This window comes from Notechis scutatus, chromosome 2 (genome assembly GCF_049901735.1).
Source record: "Notechis scutatus isolate UNSWTSFEM ecotype Mainland chromosome 2, rNotScu1.2, whole genome shotgun sequence".
Classification (NCBI taxonomy): Eukaryota; Metazoa; Chordata; class Lepidosauria; order Squamata; family Elapidae; genus Notechis; species Notechis scutatus.
The window spans coordinates 268,262,856-268,285,772 of NC_142010.1; the positions used below are offsets into that span (position 1 = coordinate 268,262,856).

Below are 22,917 nucleotides of genomic sequence, written 5' to 3' on the forward strand. Positions count from 1 at the left end.
TCTGAGTCCCGTCTTTTTCTCTAGGCAGAACCGGCCTTATTATACACCTGGAGCGGCATTGCTGGAGGGCTGAAAGGTGTCTCGAAGCTGCACCAAGACTGCCCAGTCCCTTAGATGCGGGCGCTGGAACCTGCTTCTGGGGCAGAGAGCCTTGAGAGGAACCCAGCTCCCGCCCTCCCAGCCCCCCAGAGCGCTCTCCGCCACCCACCGACCCTGGAGGAAGGGGCGAGGCATTGGAGCAGCCAAGCCTTTGAAGGCGAGAAGGAACTTGTGCGGGACTTTGAAGCTGTTAGTCTCGGGGCAAAGAACTTCCTTTCGCCGCGGCGGGACGACTGTTGCTTTCTGGGATTCGAGGAGCTAACTGCAGGGTGGACCTGGGACCTTCAACAAGACAGTCAAGGCTCGCAGTCCTCAGGTCGACCCTGATCCCGGTTTCGTTGATCTTAGTAGGAATACTCAAGCTCAGAAACGAGCTTGGCCTAAAATCTACCGGAAGTGAGCAATTCCCAGCGCCTTCTTCCCGCGTCACGGACACACCAGGCAGTTCGCATTCTGCTTCCTTAAGAGTCCACGCCAACATCCTGGGTGAACCTCTTTGTAAATGGCAGCGCTACTCTTGAGGCCGGATTGGGTCCCAGATGCAGCAGCAGCAGCAGCAGCCCTTTCACCCACCCTTGACTGGATACTCCACTGGGTCACTGCAGCCGGGGTACAACCGTTTCGTGGCAGTTTATAATTTTATAATTTTAACTCCCACCCCCACGCCTCCAGAAGAAGAAAGAGGAACCCTCCAGGCTGCCGTCTACGATATTGCCGATTCAACATAATTTATAAAATGTAGTCCCCGTTATGGTCGGGACAAAATTTAAATCCACGGCCGCGACATAAATTAATTCTTCTGATACCAGGAACTTATCTGAGAGCTTTAAAGCCTCCGATGAGTGCCGCCCCAAACAGCGAGATGGGCGGTATATAAATAATGAACGAATGAAAAATAAAAGATTAATTGCGCATTGTCCGAATAACCGAACCACTCCCGGATAGCATCAAGGTTGGGCGGGCGAGACTATAGAAAAGCACCGCGCCGTGCCTTTTGCGCGCCTCTCCTAAGTTACAGGACCAGTCCCTGGACACCCACTCACCCACCGCCGCACCTCCAAGCGGGCAACCTTTCCCCGCGGAGGCGTGGCTTCGATCACCGGCCCTTGCCCCACTCGTACAAGATCCTGTCAGCAAGGAGCTGAAAGGCACCGAGAGACGGGCAGCTTTCTCCTTGCACGCAGCTGTCCGGCCCGCAGTTTCCCGAGCGAGAGGGGCTGCCGCTCGGTTCTCGCCGAGCCTGGCGCTTAGACCGCGCTAGGCTCGGTACTGGCCGGTCTGTTCAGCGTGGCCGTGTCGCGCCCTCCCACAACAGCTACTGTTGGTGGAGCCTGGAATAACTTCACCATGCCGGCTGCGCCAAGCAGCCCCGGCGCCAGCCTTCCCCCCGGGAGGGCGGCATGACTCCCGGGGAGGGCTGGAGTCATGCTCCCACCCTGACGCCTTTTGGGGCGAGTCTCTTTCTATGCTGGAACGCAGACCGGGCAGGGCGCAAATTGGCCTTCCCTTCGAGCAGCGGCTCAGCCTTCAACAGACCAGGCAGCCAAAGGGGAGGGCCGATAGACTCTGTCTGTCAGCCAAGAAAGCCCCTCCCCACTTCGGGGGTTGGGAACAATTTCTCCCCAAGAAGCCTTGCTCGCTGCAGCCCCCAAGGGCCGCCCCAGCAGCTGCACTTCCCTCTCGCCAAGCTCACGGGGGGGCGCTCCTCCACCCTCGTATCCCCGACTTGTGGGTCACCTGGCTCCAGACCAGAGACTGCTGTGAAAGACAGGAGGCTGCCGTGTTCCTTTCTTCCCACTGCCATCTTCAGGTACCCCCGCCCTGCCCCAGCGAAAGGAGAAACCTGTTGGCTTGGCAGTCAGAGAGCTGTATGGAAGCCGTACAGGTCTGCAGTTCAGAAGAGGGTGAGGGAGGGGCCTGGGCCTGCAGCTACCAAGTGGGTAAGGGAGGGCCTGGGTCTGCCTGAGGTGCAAAGAGAAGAGTTTCCTCTTTAAGGGTTCCAATTTTGGCATTCCAGTCTCCAATTATAACGATGTCGTAAAACTCATCAAAGGCCTCTTCTTCTACATTAGGGATGATTAGAGCCTAGCCTTTCATGTTAAAGGCTTCTCCACAAAGCCTAACTGATATTAACTGATACATTAATTTCATTGTATTGTTCTAGCTATAAGAGGAACCCCATTCCTTCTTTTCATGTCCTGAGTAATAAAGTCCCAGTCCGCCTCAAATTGTGTGTACACTTATATGTATATGCTCCTGACATACGCTGTAATACAATGCCTTGTTGACCTTAGGGCACAAGGGGAAGAGATGTTGCCCCGAAACAATCAGACAAGACAGGCAGAAACCCTCCATGACTGAACAGTCAGAGGAAAGACCTGTCCTAGTTGATCAGGTGGTTAAAAGTGGTGCTGGGAAATTTATATCTCCAGACTGGCAAGATTCTGCTATTGTTACTTTATAAGAAAGTAGAATTAGCCCATCTAGTTGTGTTTCCTGTCTGGTTTACAGGAGAGAAGGTGGGGGGAGCTGCCATACACTCATTGTGCTTCACTCATTCCGCCACTCCCCACTCCCCACCCTCCTCTGGTGAGGGAGCACAACAGAGTTTGTCTTAGGCCCTGGAATGTTGCGTTGAGCAACCGGTCTGTTGTTTAGATCTTCAGGTTGATTGCTGAATTCCTCTCAGAAAGGGACCCTCGCAAGGGTGAGATAGAGAGAAGCCCTCGCAAGGGCGAAGTTTGGCAAGCAGCGTAACCCTAGCCAGGGTGATTGAGGGACTCTCGCAAGAGTGATTGCAAAGCTAAAAGAAAAAAGAACACAAGAGGAAGATTTCTTTAGGTGAGACAGCGCATTGCTTGAGGCAGATGGGATTGCCTCATTTGAGCCTAAGACAGATGGAATGTTTAGGCTGGCTAGCTTGCTCTACGCTGTGCTCTTTTATTATGCTGAAAAGAGGGGGGTGAGGGGGTTTACAGAAAGACAAAGAAGTTACAAAGTTTATCTTTTAGACCAGGCTACAAGTGATACAAATAACGAACTTCTTGGCTGTTATTGATTAATAGTTTTCCGGTAAACATGTCTTTACAGAATACACATCTTATCTGACAGACTTTTGTATATACATCCTTTCACAGGCTTTTGTGAAATATGTCTTTACTTTATCTGACACAGACCTCTGTGTTAATCTTATCAATTTAGCTTCTTCCTGTCAGTTATTTTCCTGTCAGTTTAGTGAACTTTGCTCTGAGAGGTATACGTGCTAAGCAAGATTTTTCTTATGGAAAATTAGAATAGCCACACTGGAACAAACCAAATAATCCTTAAAGAATAAAGCAATTACCAAGAGTCAGCATGGATTTGCCAGACTTTATTGATTAGGTAATTTCCTTAGTAGATAGTGGGAATTCTGTAGACATATCTTGTTTTCCACAAAGCATTTGACAAATCGGCCTATGGTATTCTGGTTCACAAGCTTTTTATTTATTTGCTTCAGAAAGCTACCCAGTTCTATAAAAACTTGAGCAGCACACACCATCTCTGTGGGCAACATGGCATGATAATTGAATTGATACATTGTGAAAATATTTACAGACCCCTCACAGCCTGGACATAAATTGTTTTAACTTCTACCTATAGGGCACTGCACACCAGAACAACTAGACACAAGGACAGTTTCCCCCAATGCCACCACTCTGCTAAACAACTAATTCCCACAACACTGTCAAACTACTTAGTAAAACTTTATTACTATTATTCTCATCCTTCCTATTACCTATCTCTTCCCATTTATGACTATAACCATGTTGCTTGCATCTTTACAATTTATATTGTTTTGTTTCCTAGTGTGATTTGATACTTATTAGTAACCTATGACTATCACTAAGTGTTGTATCTGATGATTCTTGATGAATGTATTTTATTTTTTCTTATGTACAGTAAGAGCATATGCACCAAACAAATTCCTTGTGTGTCCGTTCACACTTGGCCAATAAAGAATTCTATTCTGTTCTGTTCTGTTCTATGTTGTGCCATGCCTTTGTAAGGTGGGAATGGACACTTGACCTCACTTCCCTGGGTAAGCGGCTCTCAAGGCCAGTGGAACAAGGACGTGCAAAACGGCCAATTCAAAATGAAACAAACGGAGACGCCGCGGTCCCTGAATCTTAATAAAAGCGCAAATGCTGAAATGAAAGATGCTGACCCTACGTTACAAAGCGCGCTCTAACTCCGCCCCGCCTCTACCCCCCGCCTCTTCTCCAGCCTCCCTCCCTCCCTCCCTCCCTCGTGACTCCGGAAGGGGCGGCGCTGGGTGGCCGTTTGAACGCAGGCGGGAGTCTCGGCGCCGCCGGTCGGGCAGACCCAGCTACCTTGCCGGAGAAGGGCGGCAAGGCAAGGACGGGCTCTTTCTCCCTCCTTTGGGTTCCCGGCCGGTCGAAAGCTGAGGCCGCGACGAAACCGCCCTCCCGGGGATGAGCGCCGCCGCTACTGGCCCCCCCGGGCACAGCTGCAGCTCCTCGCCGGAGCGCCGCGGCCGAGCGGAGGAGGAGCTGCTCCGGACCGAAGGGCGATACCTGGAGCAGCTCGAAGGGGTTGCGACGGTGAGGAGGACGCTCCCGCGCCTCGTGCGTGTCCCTGGGCGCCCGTGGGCGTGGGCGTGGGCGCGATCGGGCAAAATTCGAGGGGCAAGCGTGACGCGGGGAAGGCCGTGGCGGCCGCAAGCCTCTGCCCTTCGCGGAAGGAGAGAGGCCGAAAGAGCGGCCCGGGTTTAAGGGGCCTGTCTCCTTTGGAGCAGCGGCCCCCGGGCTTTGGAGACTTTTCCGGCAGCTGATAAACATGCCTCTTGGGCGGGAGGGAGGGGAATAGGGGACGAGTAGGATTACCCTGTCTCACAGGGGCGAGCGGTTGAACATCATTGAGTTAATGGATACTTATTTCTCATCTTTGTTAATACTGGAAGCTGTTCAAATTCTCTGGACATGGAATAACCTCCTAAACTACACCAATACATAACAGATGCCTTTTCCCCCAATGTATGCCCACTTCCCCTTATGTAAAGCAGCTGAAACCAGCACTTTACTGAATTCCTTGTGTGTCCAATCACACTTGGCCAATAAAGTCTTCTACTTTGTAGTCTGGCTGGTCTAGTCTATTATTAGTTTAACTTTAAAATCTCCTTTGCTAAGACAGATAAACATGGCTTGGATTTTGAATTTCTTCCACAATTTCACAAAACCAGGCTTCTTTGTTTTAGATCTATTACATATTTTTATTTTCCCTTAATTTCACAGACACGCATATCTATTTGGATTTCTTGCTTCTCATTTGGTAATTCATGACCATTTACTCTTCATGTTCTGAGTTACAGCCTTCTCTCAGCTCTTACCATCGCCAATAGGGGCCCATGGATTTGTCCTGTACTGCCCATTGTGGCTTTGGTCGGTTGAGGTTTCTGCTAAGTTAGCAGCCCATCTTTAGCCATGCCACATTCATCATTCCAAAGAGATTCCTGGTTAGCTTAGCACATTTTGGCTAGTAGGTCACAACATAAGCAAAGCCCAGTTTTAGCTCAGACTTGGTCAAGTGATTTTATTTAGGACAGGCTCTCTGAACTTTACCTTGCAAGAGGCATATAGTTTTTTACATCAACGATAAGGTAGATGCACTATTTTGACTAAAAAGCAGTATTAAGGAACCAAACTTGAGATGCCCAGTGAGCCAGATTTTCTCCATGCTGCAGGAAGAGTGAAAACAGGAATGTTGTATTCAGCTTCAACTGGACAGTAATGGTCCTATATCCCTTTTCAGTATTTTGTGGTCACCCTGAAGGCCAAGGGGATCTTGAAGCCAGACATCCATGAGATTCTCTTTGGACCCTGGGAGTCTATCTGCTCTGCCAGCCGGTAAGGTCAGCCATGTGGCATTGTGGCCGGGGATGGCGGATGGGGTGGGGGAGAGAGAGGACAATGCACTCTCATTGGCCTTCTTCCTTGGACTCTATGGGTGATGGAAGTGAGCGTTCACAGGCTCCATCATAGTATTATCTGGATGTTGCTGTGTGTAGGATATGGCTTGAAAAACTAAAGTTGCATGCCAGAAAGTATGATAAAATGAGCTACAAATTTTGATTACAATATAGAATGGAACAATGGGGAAAGGATGTGACCAAAAATATTGAAATTTACATTATGTTCTAATGTTATAGATTTTTATAAATGATATGCTGTTAGTGTAAATCACCAGAGAAATTATCTAGAGTGTACAAAGGCACTTCAAATTTATGTTGGAAATGTGTGAATAACACACATTTTAGCAATATTACATGATTCCTTAGCACAACATCTTCATGCAGTGATTGGAGTTAGCTCTATTTCATAGAACCATAGAATCATAGAATTGGAAGGGACCTTGCAGGTGTTCTAGTCCAACCCCTGTCCAAGGCTAGTCCTTAACCATACTGGACAAGTGGTTGTCCAATCTTGTCTTGAAGACCTCCAGCAATGGAACTTCCACTCCTCCAGGAAGCAAGCTGCTCCATTGATAGATCCCACTGTCAGGAAATTCACCTCTATTTCCAGGTTGAATCTCCCTCTGATGAGCTTCCACCCATTGCTTCTAGTCCTGCCCTCAGGCGCTACGGAGAACAAACGGACGCCTCCTTTCCCATCATGGCAGCCCTTTAAGTACTGGAAGACTGCTGTCGTGTCTCCCTTTCATTAGGCTAAGCACGCCTAGTACCCTTAGCCGTTCATCGTATGATTTTGCCTCCAGATCCCTGGTCATCTTTGTTGCTCTTCTCTGCACTCTTTCTAGAGCCTCAGCATCCTTTTCGTATCATGCTGAACAGAGCGGGGTGAAGAATTCCGAATGTGGCCTCACTAGTGTAGAGTATAGAGCGGTACTGTCACTTCATTGGTCTTCCTATTGATGCAGCTAGAACCACACTGGCTTTTTTGGCAGCTGCAGCACATTGCTGACTCAGCAATCATCCATCAGGACACCTAGATCCCTCTCACAGTTACTACTGTACTGTCAATCCAGATACATTCTATACCTGTGCACCTGGTTTTTCTGCCTAAGTGCAGGACCGTACTTTTCTCACCGGTGAACTGCATCTTGTTGGGTAGGCCCCAATGCTCAAATCTGCCAAGATCCTTCTGAATCTTGACTCTATCATCTAAAGTGTTGGCTATTTACACACACACACACACACACACACCAGCTTGCTGTCGTCTGCAAATTTGATGAGTTCTCTTTCTATCCCCTCATCAAGACACTTATAAAGGCGTTGAAGAGTTCTGGGCCCAAGACCAAACTTTGAGGTGCCCCATTGCGGGTCTATGACAATTCACCATGGCCAACTTGCCATGACCAACTTGCCATAGTCAATTCACCCCTGCTAACTCGTCACAGCCAACTTGCCATGGCCAACTTGTTGCAGAACAACTTGCCATTGCCATCTCGCCAGAATCATTAGAAGAAAGGATGCAAAAGGAAGAATAAAACGTGAATGGCAAAAATTAAAATAATTTATTTTAAATGATCACATAGAATTGTTACATTGTTACATTGTCCCATGGCGAGTTGGCCATGGCAAGTTCTCACACCCCCCCCCCCCCACTACATACTCCATATAGATGTAGCTCCATTGAGACGAAAAATGGGGGAGGTTCAAAAATTATCCTCACGGTGCCTAGAAAACAACCTGCACCTAAACATCAGCAAGACAAAGGAGATGGTGTTAGACTTCTGGAAGAAGAGAGAGGAACCCACCCCACTTTACATCGAGGGGGGCTGTGAGGAGAGAATTTCCTCCTTTAAATTCCTGGGAGTCTACCTCAGCGAAGATCTCACCTGGAAAACCAACACAACCCAGGTGGCCAGAAAGACCCAACAGAGACTCCATTTCCATAGGGTCTTGCAAAAGAATAAAGTGGATCAACGACTGATGACCACGTTTTACCAGTCCACAATAGAAAGCGTCCTCACATATTGCATCATGGTGTGGTATGCTGGCTTGACAGCCATGGATAGAAAGACATTACAGAGGGTGGTGAACACAGCACAAAACATTGCGGGCTGTTCCCTGATACCACTAGATGACCTCGTTAGGGCTCACTGCCTTAGAAGAGGGGAAAATCCTCCGGGATGACCCACATCCCGGTCAGCCCTTCTTCACTCCTGCCATCGGGTATGAGATAGAGAAGCATAGCCAGCCGCACCCACAGGCTGAAGAGCAGTTTCTACCCGTGGGCTGTCAGACTCCTGAACGGAAAATAACTTAATGTCACCATAGTATGATAGACTTGCAGGGCCGGCGTGTTGTGCAACAAGGTCACAAAGCATAATAAGACTGCAAAGCGTAATAAGACTGGGTTAGGGACTTCTGCCCTCACTGTGAGTTGTGTTGTGCTGATGTTACCTAGTTTGGATAATGAAATGTCTGCAAGAAAACAGCCAAGCTCAGAGAGCTCCAAAGGCCCCTCAAGTGCCATTCTGTCAGCTGATAGATTCTGCCCTTAAAGGTGTACGTGGCTTTTTTAAAGGCACATGTAATTGGTCAGGTCACTTCAGAGAGCCTCACAAAAATGCAGGACAGATTGTGCAGAGGAAGTTGGACCTCTGAACAGTTTCTGCTCCTTTTTATGCTGTACCCTTTGTTCTTGCATATGCTGTTGGGTAGCTGCTTGTGTGGCCTTGTTTTTTCCAGGAAGAAGGCGAGTGCAGAAAGGCCACCGGCCCCTGGTCATTTCCTTCAAGGCTCCTCTCTTTGCTTGCAGGACACTGTTTTTCCACCTGACCAGAGGCCATTTTGCATTGGGACTCGAGAGTTTCTGCCACCAGCTGGTGTTCTATGTCCATTATGCAGAGAATCTGGAAGTGGCCCAGAACATCCTGAAGGTGTGCCCTTATTGCTTACTGCAGGTGACTTCACAGGTCAGAGGGGGTGGGGGAGGTGGTTCTTTATGCCCAGCAGTCGTCCCCCCTCTCCTACCTCCCCCCCTCTCCCCGCTCTGGTTTGTTCTTCCAGCTATCTGTTTTTGGCAGCCAAGGGCATCCTTGGGTTGTTCTTTTGGCCAAGATCTTGGTCTGGCGATGAGGTTGGGGATCTGTTCTCAGAACTTGCTGGCCAGCCACCCTAACTTGCTTCTCTCCTTTACTGGGCTGCATCTGCAGAAACTGATTAAGAAGAACAAAGCCTTTTCCCGCTTCAAGAAGCTTCAGGAATCCCGTCCAGAGCTTAAAGGTTGCCGGCTGGAAGAGCTGCTGCCTCTGCCCCTGCAAAGGCTCCATCAGTAAGTGGCAGAAGAGCCAAGTCTCCCTTCTCTGGCTGGGAAGCCGAACTGCACCTGCCACTCCTCCCTGAGCTCCCAAAAGAGGCTGCTGGGGGCCATGACCGAAAGAGCTTTGCCTCACTTCTTGCTTTGCAAAGTGGGGTGGAGGTGGAATGTGTGTGTGTGTGGTGGCGCAGGCTGGGATCTCTGATGTGCAGTTGAGAGGCGATTGCTTAGATCTCCTTCACCTCTGATATCTGTTTTGTAGGTATAGGCACCTGCTGCAAGATTTGGTGGAGCAGACTCCCCCAGAGAGCTCTGGATTTGACCAATTCCAAGGTAAGATTCTAACTAAGCCCTGCAATACACTCCTAAATGTTTACCTTCAGCTGTTCAGCTCTTCATCACAACAGCAGAGACACCCCCCAATTCCTGCCTGATAGAACTTTGTAGGGGTGGCTTTCCCCCCAGTTACCCAGGTAGGGGAACAGGTGACGTTGCTCTTGGGTGACATGCTGTCACTTGCAGGGTCCCTGAGGTCTGTCTTGGAGGTCCTGCGCCGAGTCCAGGAAATTGCTCGTGTCCATGAGAACCTGTTGATGATGAGACGGATTCAGAAACAGCTCAAGGGACGGAAGGCCCAAGTGCTGGCTCCAGGTGAGGCCTCTGTTTTGGTGGTCAAGCCCTCATTCTAGACCATCATGATGGGGCTATGACTAAACACAGATCAGACATAGAATAAAACCAGCAATTAATGCTACAATGTAAGGATCAGGCTAGAAACCAGGAGACCATGAATTCTAGACCTTAGACACAAAGCCAGCTGGGTATCCTTGGGCTGGTCCTTCTTTCTCAGTCCTAGGAAGGAGAAGGTGGGCAAACCATTTCTGAATTTTTGCCAAGAAAGTTGCAGGGACTTCTCCAGGCAGTTGCCAGAAGTCAACACTGATTTGAAGGCACACACCCAAAAAAAATCAATATCATTACCAACTGATAAAGAAGAAACATGCTAATCCTTTTTTTAAACTAACAAGTCTGACTCAGTTGGGGTGGGTGGGTGGTGGTATGAGGACTGTTTAAAGTACAGGCATACCAGGTGGGGAAACCTATCAGCCCAACCAGGCACGCAATCAACTGCACAAGCTTTTGACCTTCAGAGGGCTTTCGAGTGACCGGTGCACCAATGAACAAGGCATGTTGTTTCATAAATGTTTATCCAATGAAATGATGATTTAGAGAGGAGCAAAGTAAAGAATGGCCTCACTCTGTGACTGTTGTAAAGCAGGTGGAGAAGCCCAGTTGAGCCAAGTTCATCTTCACCGACTCGCCCTAGGATCCCCCTCCCCAATCAACAGGGGAAAGCTGTTACAGAGACACCTTTGAAAGCAGAGCTAGACCTATGTGCTGCCACTAGTGGGGATAACCGCTCTGGATTTAGAGCTCCCACCAGAGTGTGGGGGGCTCCCTGGTTCAGTTCAGGGGGTTGGGAAACTGCTACCTGCTCTTAGTTAATGTGCCAGTTGCAATATTACCTGCCAAACATAGATGGGGGCTGGGAAATCCAATGAGTACAAAATGCTATATCAGATTAGTGGATAAATTTAGTAGTAATAAGGTGCTGGCTTGGACTTTCAGAAACAGAAAGCCTTGATACATGCAGCTCTCAAGGGTTCTTTTTGCCACCCTGCTCTCCTCGCAGCTGAGGAGTCTAAAGTAAATCTCTTTGACATGTTAGGAATCCAGCTATCACTTGGAAATGCTCCATCAGAGTATTTTTTGAAGTCAGCAGCTCAGTTTTGGAATTACGTGCCAGTGGCTTGCCTCAGCAATCGTTGTCGTTAATCCCTCTGCCTTTCCCAGAGAAACCACTCCTGGAGTCCTGGATGGGCCTCAGATGGTTTCAGAGCTTGCTTAATAAGTTCCTGGGTTTCTGTTCTTTTTCCATGCAGGGCGCTGGTATCTCCAGGAAGGTTGGCTGATGGAGGTCCCCTCCAAGGGGAAGGAGATGCAGCGCAGGAGGTGTTTCCTTTTCTCTGATATCTTGTTGTTAACCAAGCCTTGCCACTCGCTCCATCCTTGGAAGTCACACAAGTTTGCTTGCCAGGCCATTTACCCTCTCAGTCACTGTGTTGTGGAGAAGGTCTTTGGTCACACCCAGAGCCAAGGAGGGCTGCTCAGTGTAAGTGCTCTTCCCCCCCCCCCCCACTCCTCTCCCTTGAAACCCATGACTGGGTAATATGGGAGGCACAACTATGGCTAATGCTAAGAAGGGGCAGCAGGCATCGATGACTCTCTAGCCAGGGACTTTGGAATGGATGAATTGGAAACTCTTTTCTTTTGGCCACACAGCATTTCCTGTCCTTCTTTCTCTCTTTTCAGCTCTCTTTCCCACAAAAAAAACTACTATTAATGTCTTGCGATCAGGACGACTTTGCCAAATGGCACCAGAATCTGGTGGTGGCTATAAGGTAGGCTACATCCCTCCTACTTTTTCTCTAAAGTGCTCAGAATAATATTTAAGGAATCATTTATCACAACCCAGCAGGGGTTAATTAGGCTGAGGCAGCGGCCGCATTGTAAGTATAACAGTGCAGCTGTATGTGAGTCCGGGGCTTCCCTGGTCAACTCTTCCACTACAGCCACTGACTCAATTTCTGCCCATAATGGTCTCTCGCTGAGCAGACCCAGAGACAGTGCTTTGGTTCAAAGGAAAGGCATGAGAGGTAGCCCTCAACAGCCTTTCATTCTGTTCAAAGTTACAATGGTGCTGAATAGACTTACTGAAGTTTCAGCTGATGCAGACCCTCATCGCGGTCATGTGATATTGGGACCTGGGCATTTGGCATCCCATTTACATTTACAGCCAATTGCCAAGCCCCCTGCGATCATCATTTGCAGTGTTTCTTGCTGGCTTTGCCACAAAATCAGTGGAGAGGCTGGCAGGGAAGCTTGCAAGTTGCAGCCAATTGCCAGAGGACTCCCTCTGATCTCTGGCTGAAAAAGATCCATGCCAAAATCCATGCAGCATTTTCAGCTTCAGAGGCTGAGGCCTTGCACACCCTCCCCACATCTCTTGCTCCCTCCTCCACTTGGCAGCGCTTGGGACTTGCACCTTCCTGCTGGCTTCCCCAGTGACTTGATTGTGGAACCTGGCAGGAAGTTGCCTCACTAATAATTGCATCTGGGACTGCCTAGATTGTCATCGCAAAGCAAAGTAAGTGCACTCTATGACTTAGGGACGGAAATTCTGGTCTCAGTGATGGCCGTGGAAAGATTGTTTCTCTCTTGTTACAGAGAGCTTCAAGTCTGTGGCAGCCCACCTGCTCAGAAGGCTGAGTGAGCCAGCTGGACTCTGCAGGAAACAGCCTGATGCAATCTGCCAACCTGCAGACATTAGCGCCACCCTCCTTTGGACACCCAACTCCAGGCCTAACCCTAACGCGGCTCTGTCCTCGGTTTCGTTCCCTGTTCCTTCCATCCAGAGAAGCGGAATGCTCAGAGGCTGCTGCCCCGCTCCAGAACAGCCACACTCCTTGAGCCTAGAGACCGGGAGCCCCCTGGCCATGGGGTAGCCTCCTCAGCAACTCTCATATGGCACCGCAGGATGGATTCTACGCAAACTATTTTTCATACCCACAGATCTTGCACAATGGGATATGTAAAAATCTTGTTTTCTTTTAATGGCTATGAACGGTGGTAGTTTTTCCTTGTGAATTCTATTGCGAGATTAGTTTTGCCTGCCAAGACAGGAAAGCTTTTGGGCTGGAACTCGGGTTTTAAAAACACGGGCAGGTCCTTGGGACTGCATGCTTGGGAGCCACTCTATAATCCAATGCCACCAGTACAACCAGGGCAAACTGCTGCTTTAGGCATTTTCAAATTCTGCAGCATGACTTCTATGCAGCCAGAACCCCGAATGTAGACATGTAATCCTATTCTCAACAGATATTAATAACACTGATCAATTTTGAATCTTTGTTGCTAATAGTGGAATGTGAGTGGGGAGATCTTCCCGTTCCTCAAATTTCAGATAATGGATTCTATTTTTTAGGGAAGGAGCAGTTCGTGGTGGCTTTTTAACAACTTCATTACAATTTATCGTAGCAAAACAATTTCTACAATAAGTTTGCCAATTGCACCTAAAATGAGTGGATGCAAATCATGTAACACTTATTTTTCAAATGCATCTTATTCTGCAACGTGTAGGTTGGGACTGCCTGCAGCAATACCAAAAACTGCTGGAGGATGGGTAGGGAAAACACAATTCTATGACTGTCCAAGGAATAAAAGTTTTCTGAATATATTTTTACTCTAAAATGTTGCAATATGGAAAATTATCCTTTCCTAAATGGATACTTGCTTTAAGAAATGCTAGAGATGACTCAAAGACAGTCTAATAATATAATCATTTGTAGGTTACTGTACTTCTTAAGAAGAGATAATATGAGGAAATAGCCAAGAAGAAATCTAACATTAAATTCAGCAGATTTTAGTACTTAGTGCATTTTCCACAGCAGTTGTTGCTATTTGTCATAGCAACATGTGGAGGACAGCGGACAGGCATCCTAAATGGTTTGCGCGTGTGTGTGTACACACGTGTGCATCTCTGTAGAGGGATCCTGGAACTACAGAGAAACTTGAGGAAAATCACAAAACACCTTCTGGTGTTTTATACTGGTTCAATAGGAGAGAATAGCGTTCATCCTGCTTTGAGGTAATGTATCCTTCACCCATTCTTCCTCTGTGTGAGGAATTAACAGTCCTTCCCCTTAGTAAATTCTATTGAAGAGGTCACTTGCCTTAAGACCATCCAGGCACCATTCCAGCCACTCTCTCTTTGCCAAGCTGCTTAAGCCAGAGTCTGACCATTCCAAAAACAAAAAGTAATTAGTAAGAACAAAGGTTTCGTCCAATTTGCTTCGCCAAACATGAGCATGGGCATAGAATTCCACTCTTGTGTTATCAAAGCCTATGCTGCTTCAAGTAATATGCTTTTAAAAATCACACCACAAAAAAAATTAGATATTCCATACATTCAATATTTCATGTTTTTCCCACAGAATATTTTGTATGGCTTCCAGCCTTACCTAAGTGACTCTAGGTAGCCATATAAACTAAATGTATGAACAAATATTAAAATGTTATAATTATATTAATTTTAAGGAAAATTGGATGGGGAACAACTGAAAATATTTAATATATTTGAAACACACAATACAGCAGATTAAGTGCAGTGAAAGGGATCCTCAAGGATGTTATGGAGATTGTAGACAAATTTAATTCTTGGCACTGATTTTTCTTCAAAATTGACTTTATCAGAGAGGTGACAAAGTACCAAAGGTATGAATTACCAAGTTTGATGGCATCCAAGAAAAATTGTTTAATGAGAAACAGATGACCTAGGAAAAATTCACACCTTGTTCTTCAAACAACAGTACCAGAGGGTCTGGTAAGGGTAACCAATGTGACATGACTCTCGAAAACCCTTTGACCAAGTCCTCATCAAAGGCTCTTCTAAACTTCATGATAGTGAGATAAGATGACCAGTCCTTTTATGAATTAACTCATTTAAAAACAGAAAGCAAAGAATAGAAATCAGAAGTGTTAGGACAGGTGTTTTTTGTCTTAAGGAAAAAGCTATTCTGATTGTGAAACACTGAAGTGATTATGAAGAGCTTGAGAAGGACCTTAAAAGGTGGCAAAAGGCAGCCCGCACAAAGCATTCATTGCCACACGTGAAACCCCACTCCACTCCAAACACACCTGAACTGCTTAAAGCACCTTGTATTAAAGCAGGGCTGTCAAACTCCCAGCCTGTGGGCTGAAGGCATCACAGGCTAGCTAGGCCCATACCTTGTTTAGCAAAGTGGGGAAAAGTCCCGATTCATCATGTGACACTGCAAGTTTGACACCCCTGTATTAAAGCATTCACAACTGGCTGAATTGACCCTGAATGGCACCAGGAGGAAAATCAGGAATAGATGGCCCAATAAACTGAATTGCTTATATTCCCTGGCCATAGCAGGAAAATAAAATCATCCAGGTGGGTTTATCAAAATCATTCCAACATCATGCTGTAATTTAGCGTCTGCCTTTGGCTTACCTTTGTAACGTATCATACCAAAAGATATATACTGTGACTCTGCTTTTCGTCAGGACTGCTCAGCAAGCTTAGAGCTGAGTGTAGCTATTTGTTTGCTTAATAAACACCTTGTATCTTCCAAGTTATTCTTTTAGGAGAGCCAGGCTTTGGTCACAATAACACTTAACCAAGAGGCAAATAACTTAATTGAAATATGTGATGCACAGAGGAGAAAGGAACCCTCCACAAAGACATCAATACTCTCGTGTTGGAAGAAATATCCATCTGGTTCAGTTCCAAGCTGGGAGAAAGGCACTGGAGACAAAACGAAGGCTGGAGGCTGATTGAAAAGGGGGTCTACTTATTGATGAAGCACAACCACCAAGCACATGTTATTCTGACCACCTGACCACATGCAGTACAGAGTGAGGGGTTTTTATACCTTCTCTTGGGCTTTGCACTGGAATTTCCTTTTCCTGTGCAAGAACATGTATTCTATTGCCTTCTATGTATAAATCCCAGGAGTTTGTCTGAGCTAAACTTGGTTGAAGTTTGGCTGACACAATGAAGGGGCTTGTTGGCCAATTCCTATTGTGTCCAAGGGCTAATCCTACCTTTGTTCAGACCCTGATGCAGGGAACTGCTACCTATCTCTTTATCTCTTAAGTGCTGTGGGCTATTTAAGGATGGTGGGGCCTGCTTTCCAAGAGCATGTTTCTACATTACTCATCCAGGGAAATATAATATTCTGCCTTTTTAATATTTCTCAAAATATTTCATTCCTCTAGGAGAGGGGTGGGTGCTAACTTTCTACAGTAGTGAAGGAAAAAAATTCTGGTTCTCACAATGGATACCCATATAATGGAGAGGTGGCATGTGTGTAGAACCACTGTTCTTAGCAAAGACTTCCACCCCTGGCCTCTCCAGGCTCAGTTGCTGGGAGAGAAGCGCTGCCTCCTCTTCCTCTCCTCTCCCCCTCTCCCGCCCCAGACAACAAGCAGGACGCCCCGAGAGAGGCCTTTATTGACCGGGGTTGGGTGGGTGGAGGAGGCGGCGGCTCTCGGGCCTCCGTCACACGGCCGTGCCCCGCTCCTCCCGGTAGCCCTTCAGCAGCTGGTTGACCAGCGTCTTCTCGCCGTCCCGGCGGGGCAGCGGCAGCGGCGGCAGCGGGTTGCCCTTGTACTCGATCACCGCCCTCTCGGCCCGGTCCAGGTTGTCGTTCTTGGGGATCCGCACCATCCGCGTGTAGCCGCCCTGGTGGGGAGCGAAGCGGGGCGCCAGCACTTGGAAGAGCTTGTGTATCAGGTCCTTCTCCTGCAAGGCGGCGGCGGCGGCGACGGCAGCAGCGGTCAGTCCCGCGCCTTCGCCCGCGACCCCCCCGCCCCCGGATCCCCCCGCCCCGCCCCGCCGCTCACCGTCAGCCAGAAGTCGGCCAGGCGCATGGCCTGCGGGTCCGCGTCGCCGCGCTTGGCGTGTTCGATCAACTGCGGGGCAAAAACGACACCGGAGGGGGGCAGGTGAGGGAGGGGTGATGGTCCTCGGTCCCCGGGACGCCTCCCGCCCGTCTCCCCCACTCACGTGCTCGGCGTAGAAGCGCATCTCGTCGGCGCGGACGCGCGTGGTCTCGATCCTCTCGTGGCGCACCAGTTTCGTCACGAGATTCCGCAGCAGGTCGAGGCGCGAGCGCGGCCCGAGCCCGATCCGCCGCCGCAGCCGCCCGTGGAGATGCCGAGCGCCGCCGTCAACCTCATGGCCGGATCGCCGCCGGAAGCCGCCGCGGGCAGGGCGGAAGGGCCGTTTGAGGGGCGGGGCGACGGCGCGGTAGCCGAGCAACCGGGGAGGGGGCGGGGCGATCGGCCTTTGAAAGGGCCCGTCCCGCCTTCTCCGCCTTGCCTGCCCCTCCGAGAGTGCTTCGGGGTGGGGGCGGGATGGCTGCCGGCAAGAATGGCAGCGGGGCAGCGGGGGCTTCTCTTGCCGTCCCGCCCGGAGCCGTTTCGGGACGCCGCTCTGACCGAGGACAGCTTGGCCGGAGCCTCCGGGGAGGTCTTGAACCCGCCTCGCATCAGCCTCTGAATGCTCAAATCGGCCCGGTCCATTCTGAACGTAGCCTCCGTTTCACTTGGGAGGAACGCGCCGCTTCTGCTACTAAAATCTACAGAAATCTCAATAACCCATTTTTTGTCTTAGAATAACAAGGAGGAATTCTGTCACCATTTCATGCAGAAATTGAAATTTTTGGCATAATATTGAAAGCAGTAACAATGATTTTGGAGACGAGTGAAAGGTTTATCTCCCCCATATTAATGTATTGTTTAAAAATGTGTATTTGAAAGTTGGTAGAAGTATCAAAATAACATAAAATGTTTATTTTAAAATGTAAGCTTCTCACATTTCACTGCTGGTACCTGCTGAATATTGGTGTTTCAGATATATAGATATATTAAATTGGGAGCTGTTCATAAAGGTCAGGCACTCACACCAATAGGTGGGGGGGCTGAGCATTTGGACTTCTTTAACCTATCAGAATCATGTCTGTTTAAGTATCTTCATCTGTTGAAAACAAAGTGTTGTTAGTTGCGAAGTCGTGTCGACCATTCTCTGCCGTCCCCTTCTTCTTTTGCCCTCAATCGTCCCTAGCATTCAGCTCTTCTCCAGTGAGTCCTTCCTTCTCATGAGGTGGCCAAAGTCTTTGAGTTTCCTCTTCAGGTTCTGGCCTTCTAAAGAGCAGTCAGGGTTGATCTCCTCTAGGACTGACCGCTTGGATCGCCTTGCAGTCCAAAGGACTCGCAGGAGTCTTCTCCAGCACCACAGTTCAAAGCCCTCCATTCTTTGGCTCCCAGCCTTTCTTATGGTCCAACTTTCACAGCCATATATTGCAGCTGGGAAAACCAAAGCCTTAATTATATACGCACTTTCGTTGGCAGGGTGATATCTCTGCATTTTAGTATGCTGTCAGATTTGCCATAGCTTTCCTCCCCAGAAGCAAGCCTCTTTTAATTTCTTGGCTGCAGTTCCCATCTGCGGTGATCTTGGAGACTAGGAGAATAAAATCTGTCACTACCTCCATTTCTTATCTATTTGCCAGGAACTGAGAGGGCCGGATGCCATGATCTTAGTTTTCTTAATGTTGAGTTTCAAACCAACTTTTGTACTCTCCTCCTTCACCTGCATCAAGAGGCCCTTTAGTTCCTCTTCACTTTCTGCCATTAGAGTGGTATCATCTGCATATCTGAGGTTGTTATCTCTCCTGGCAATTTTAATTCCTCATGATGTGTTCTGCATATAAGTTAAATAGGCGGGGCAACAATGTACAGCCTTGCTGGACTCCTTTCTCAATGTTGAACCGATCAGTGATTCCATTTCCAGTTCTCACTGTTGCTTCTTGACCTGCATATAGCTTTCTCAAGACACAAATAAGATGGTTTGGTACTCCCACCTCTTTAAGGATTTGGCACAATTTGTTGTGATCCACACAATCAAAGGCTTTAGCATAGTCAATGAAGCAGAAGTAGATGTTTTTCTGGAACTCCCTAGCTTTCTCCATGATCCATCGTATGTTGGCAATTCCTCTTCCTTTTCGAAACCTGCCTGTACTTCTGGTAGTTCTCGATCCACATATTGCTGGAGTCTAGCTTGTAGGATTTTAAGTATAACTTTACTAGCATGTGAAATGAGTGCAATGGTGTGATAATTTGAACATTCTTTGGCATTGCCTTTCTTTGGAATTGGAATGTAAACTGACTTTTTCCAATCCTGTGGCCACTATTGATTTTCCAAATTTGCTGGCAAATTGAGTGTAGCCCTTTTATTGCATCATCTTTTAAGATTTTGAATAACTCAGCTGGAATACTGTCACCTCTACTAGCTTTGCTGTTGCTCAGATTTCTTAATGCCCATTTCACTTCACATTCTAGGATGTCTGGCTTGAGGTCAGTGACCACCCCATCATGGTTATCAGGGACATTAACCTTGTTCTTGTATAGTTCTTCTGTGTAATTTTGCCACCTCTTCTTAATCTCTTCTGCTTCTGTTAGGTCCCTGCCATTTTGGTCCTTTATCTCTTCAAGCTATTCTCCGGAATTCTGCATTCATTTGGGCTGGTTTTAGTTGCTACCTCTTGTATAATGTTGCAAACCTCCGTCCATAGTTCTTCGGGCACTCTGTCTATCAGATCTAATTCCTTAAATCTATTTGTCACCTCTTATTGTATATTCCTCAAGGATATGATTTAGTTCATACCTGTGTGGCCTATGCTTTTCCCTACTTTCTTCAATTGAAGCCTACATTTTGCAATGAGCAGCTCATGATCTGAGTCACCGTCAGTGCCTGGTCTTGTTTTTACTGATTGTGGAGAGCTTCTCTATCTTTGGCACACAATCAGTCTGATTTCTGTGTTGATCGTCTGGTGATGCCGAAGTGTAGAGCCGTCTCTTGGGTTGTTGGAAAAGAGTGTTTGCTATGACCATCATATTATCTTGACAAAATTCTATTAGCCTGTGCCCTGCTTCATTTTGTACTCCAAGGCCAAACTTATTCCAGTTATCTTACTTTAGCATTCCAACCCCCCATGATGATAAAGACATCGTTTTTTGGTGTTAATTCTATAAGGTGCTGTAGGGCTTCAGAGAACGGGTCAATATTATCCTCTTCAGCACCAGTGGCTGGGGCATAGACTTGGACTACTGTGATATTGGTTTGCCTTAGATTCGAACTGACATCATTCTGTCATTTTGGGGATTGTATCCTAGTATTGTTTTTCCTACTCCTTTATTGACTATGAATGCTACTCCATTTCTTCTGAGGGATTCTCTCCCGCAGTAGTATACCTGATGGTCATCTGAATTAAATTCACCCATTCCTGTCCATTTTAGTTCACCGATTCCTAAGATGTCGATGTTCAGTCTTGTCATCTTGTTTGACCACGTCCAGCTTGCCTTGATTCACGGATCTCACATAGCAGATCTTTACAGCATCAGACTTTCCTTTCATCACCAGGTGCATCCATAGCTGAGCGTCCTTTCGGCTTTGGCCCAGTCGCTTCACTCTTTCTGCGCTACTAGTACTAGCCCTTTGCTCTTCCCCAGTAACATATTGGACACCTTCCAACCTGAGGGGCTCATCGTCCAGCACCATATCTTTTTGCCTTTTGGTACTGCCTGCAGTAATAAATTAGTTTCTATAGTTTCGGTACATACCAGGCCTCAAGGCCTCTAGGCCTCACGTAGGCTGAAAGCGTACCAGGAACAGAGATCACCAATCAACAAACACGTCATCATGGGCGGATAACTGTAATGCAGGCGCTGATTTGTTACCTTGCACCTTTCACACTACCATGCACTTTAATTGGATATTACTGTGTGTGCACTAATATTCCTTCTCATGTAACTTAATGATTGGATAGAATTCACTGCTTGTAACGTATCACTGTGTGTTTTTTAATAAAAGAGCTTCCCGAACTTGTGATCGGGGCAGCTCATCCAAGATAGAACCTGCGTTGGTGTCTTTCTTGATGCATTCGACCACCCAGTGGGCAGCCTTCCAAATGCGGAGCAAAGCCGCAACTGCCCATGGGGTTTTCATGGCAAAGATACTGAAGTGGGTTGCCATTTCCTTCTCCAGTGGATCACATTTTGTCAGAACTCTCTGTTGTGACCTGTCTGTCTTGGGTAGCCCTACACGGCATAGCTCATAGCTTCATTGAGTTACACAAGCCCCTGCACCACGTCAAGGCAGTAATCCACAAAGGGGAGAACAAAGTATAACATTTGTTTAAATCACTGCCTCAGGCTTATTTACTAACCATAGTGTATTAATGCAGTAAGCATTGTTCAGTTTAGGAAGTGTGATGTTCAAATGTGGTTGAGATGCTCATTTTATTTAGTAATTAATACAGCTTCTTTTAGAATACCCGCATACATCCCTACTCTTGCCATTTAGTCTCTAATCCTGGTGAATTAATAGATTTCAAAAAGATTTATTTCTCAATCTTGTTCTTTAGTACCTTAATGGTTTTTATGTTGACATTTGCTTAAATATTCTTTCTAGTATTAAAAATGTTCTTCAACTTCATGTTCATCCCACCTAGAAGTCCAATTATCTCAGTTTGTCTGAGTGAATGTTCTTCACCATGTGCAAATGTGTGACTTGTTTCTCAAAGGGGATATGTAAAACCTTGGAGTTTCAAAAATATTTCCTTCAATGATACTGTTTACTTGAAATGTCTTTCATATACAATAATGTAATATAATAATGATTACATTGCCAAATTGCAGTTCACCTGTAGATGTTCTCTGGGTATCCCCAATCAGCGGGAGATGTTTAGTCGATTGAAATAGACTTCTCAAGAGTTGGAAGCACATAGATCTCAAAGAGGATGTAACTGAGGGAAGGAGATTCCCTTGGTTGCAGCAAGGGTTGGCTTCCTTTGGCCCTCGGCCGACGGGCCCTCAGTGGGAATGTTGCAATGTGAAGGCACACCTCTTGTAGGCAGCATAGAGCAGGAGCATGGCACGCAGCATTTGACGGCATATAGCCATGGCCATGCGCACTTGAGGCTCCCGGAGCCCTCGGGGCCAGCGCTGGTGGGCGCTTACGACTTGACGGAAGGCTGAATGCTCGGATACTCTGAGGGAGCCACTCCAGCGTGGGGGCTGTACTGTCACAAGTTGTCCAAATACCGAATCAATCCCTGTGAGACGCACGGCCTGGGGTTTCCGCACAGACCCACTATGCCCTCTTGTCTCCCCAGCTGCTCCCGGGGGCTGCGGTTGCCCTGCTCCCATCTTCGCACGAGACTCCAGGACCAGGCTCAGGCCCTGGAAACAAAGCTGCACTTCTAAATCTGCAGCAGCCGGGCTCCGCCTTCCTCGAAAGAGAGGCTTGGAAGCCCCTGGCCTGGGGAAGGTGCCCCTCAGCCATTGCAGAGATTCATCTAGTGGAGACCAAGGTGCCCACAGCTGGTAACCCCCATCCATGGTCAAGGCCACGGAGTAACTCTTGCCCCGTGTTACCCCTTACTCTCGGGCCGTCTTTATACTAATTGGTACCCTTGGCAACTCTTTCTGAGCATGGACAGCTTAGAACTTTGTGATTGATTCAACATTCCGGAAGCACCTCTGCCAGCTTTTGTTCTGTGCTGCCGATGGCACAGAAGGATCCTGATTAGAAACTTAAGGACACTGTTGAAATTGTAAATCTTTAACCAAAGTAATGTGGGCAGACTGAAAATATTCTGCTGTAAGGATATAAAAGACAGTGACAAAAGCTTCCTTTTGAAGAAGAAAACGGAGAAAGAAATCAGAGAGGATCAAACCATATAGTCACTTTCCTACTGAAAGGACATATTGACACAAATCAATCTAACCTTTTCTCTTTGCTTCTGTTAAAGAAGTTGCTTGTACTATTTTGCTATGGTTAGGAATAATTTGTTAGGAAGAGGCAGAAAAAGAGATCTCACTAATT

General features: G+C 47.5%; 3 protein-coding genes and 1 pseudogene across 4 annotated transcripts; 1 reads left to right on the forward strand and 3 right to left on the reverse strand.

The window, feature by feature from the left end:
- Window positions 1-4,388: 4,388 nt before the first annotated feature.
- Window positions 4,389-13,691, forward strand: ARHGEF39 (Rho guanine nucleotide exchange factor 39). Of its 2 annotated transcripts, none has more exons than XM_026684962.2 (9): window positions 4,389-4,700; window positions 5,908-6,002; window positions 8,880-9,000; window positions 9,277-9,395; window positions 9,643-9,713; window positions 9,903-10,031; window positions 11,324-11,553; window positions 11,754-11,842; window positions 12,669-13,691. In XM_026684962.2, exons 1-9 carry the CDS (start codon window positions 4,572-4,574, stop codon window positions 12,712-12,714), a joined length of 1,029 nt encoding a protein of 342 aa, XP_026540747.1. In that variant the 5' UTR covers window positions 4,389-4,571; the 3' UTR covers window positions 12,715-13,691. The 2 variants fall into 2 exon arrangements, with proteins under 2 accessions (XP_026540747.1, XP_087814926.1); XM_087958800.1 differs by having other exon boundaries at window positions 4,395-4,700; window positions 8,880-9,024.
- Window positions 13,692-16,209: 2,518 nt separating this feature from the next.
- On the reverse strand, window positions 16,210-17,232 carry MRPL17 (mitochondrial ribosomal protein L17). Its single transcript, XM_026684961.2, has 3 exons — window positions 17,035-17,232; window positions 16,872-16,940; window positions 16,210-16,770 (listed from the first exon to the last, which is right to left on the reverse strand). The coding sequence occupies exons 1-3, from the start codon at window positions 17,053-17,055 to the stop codon at window positions 16,528-16,530; spliced, it is 333 nt and encodes a 110-aa protein (XP_026540746.2). The 5' UTR covers window positions 17,056-17,232; the 3' UTR covers window positions 16,210-16,527.
- A 2,452-nt stretch (window positions 17,233-19,684) lies between these two features.
- On the reverse strand, window positions 19,685-20,589 carry LOC113423539 (protein CFDP2 pseudogene; annotated as a pseudogene).
- Window positions 20,590-21,902: 1,313 nt separating this feature from the next.
- LOC113423548 (FANCD2 opposite strand protein-like) lies at window positions 21,903-22,430 on the reverse strand. The gene has a single exon (XM_026684997.1). The coding sequence runs from the start codon at window positions 22,428-22,430 to the stop codon at window positions 21,903-21,905; it is 528 nt and encodes a 175-aa protein (XP_026540782.1).
- Window positions 22,431-22,917: the final 487 nt, after the last annotated feature.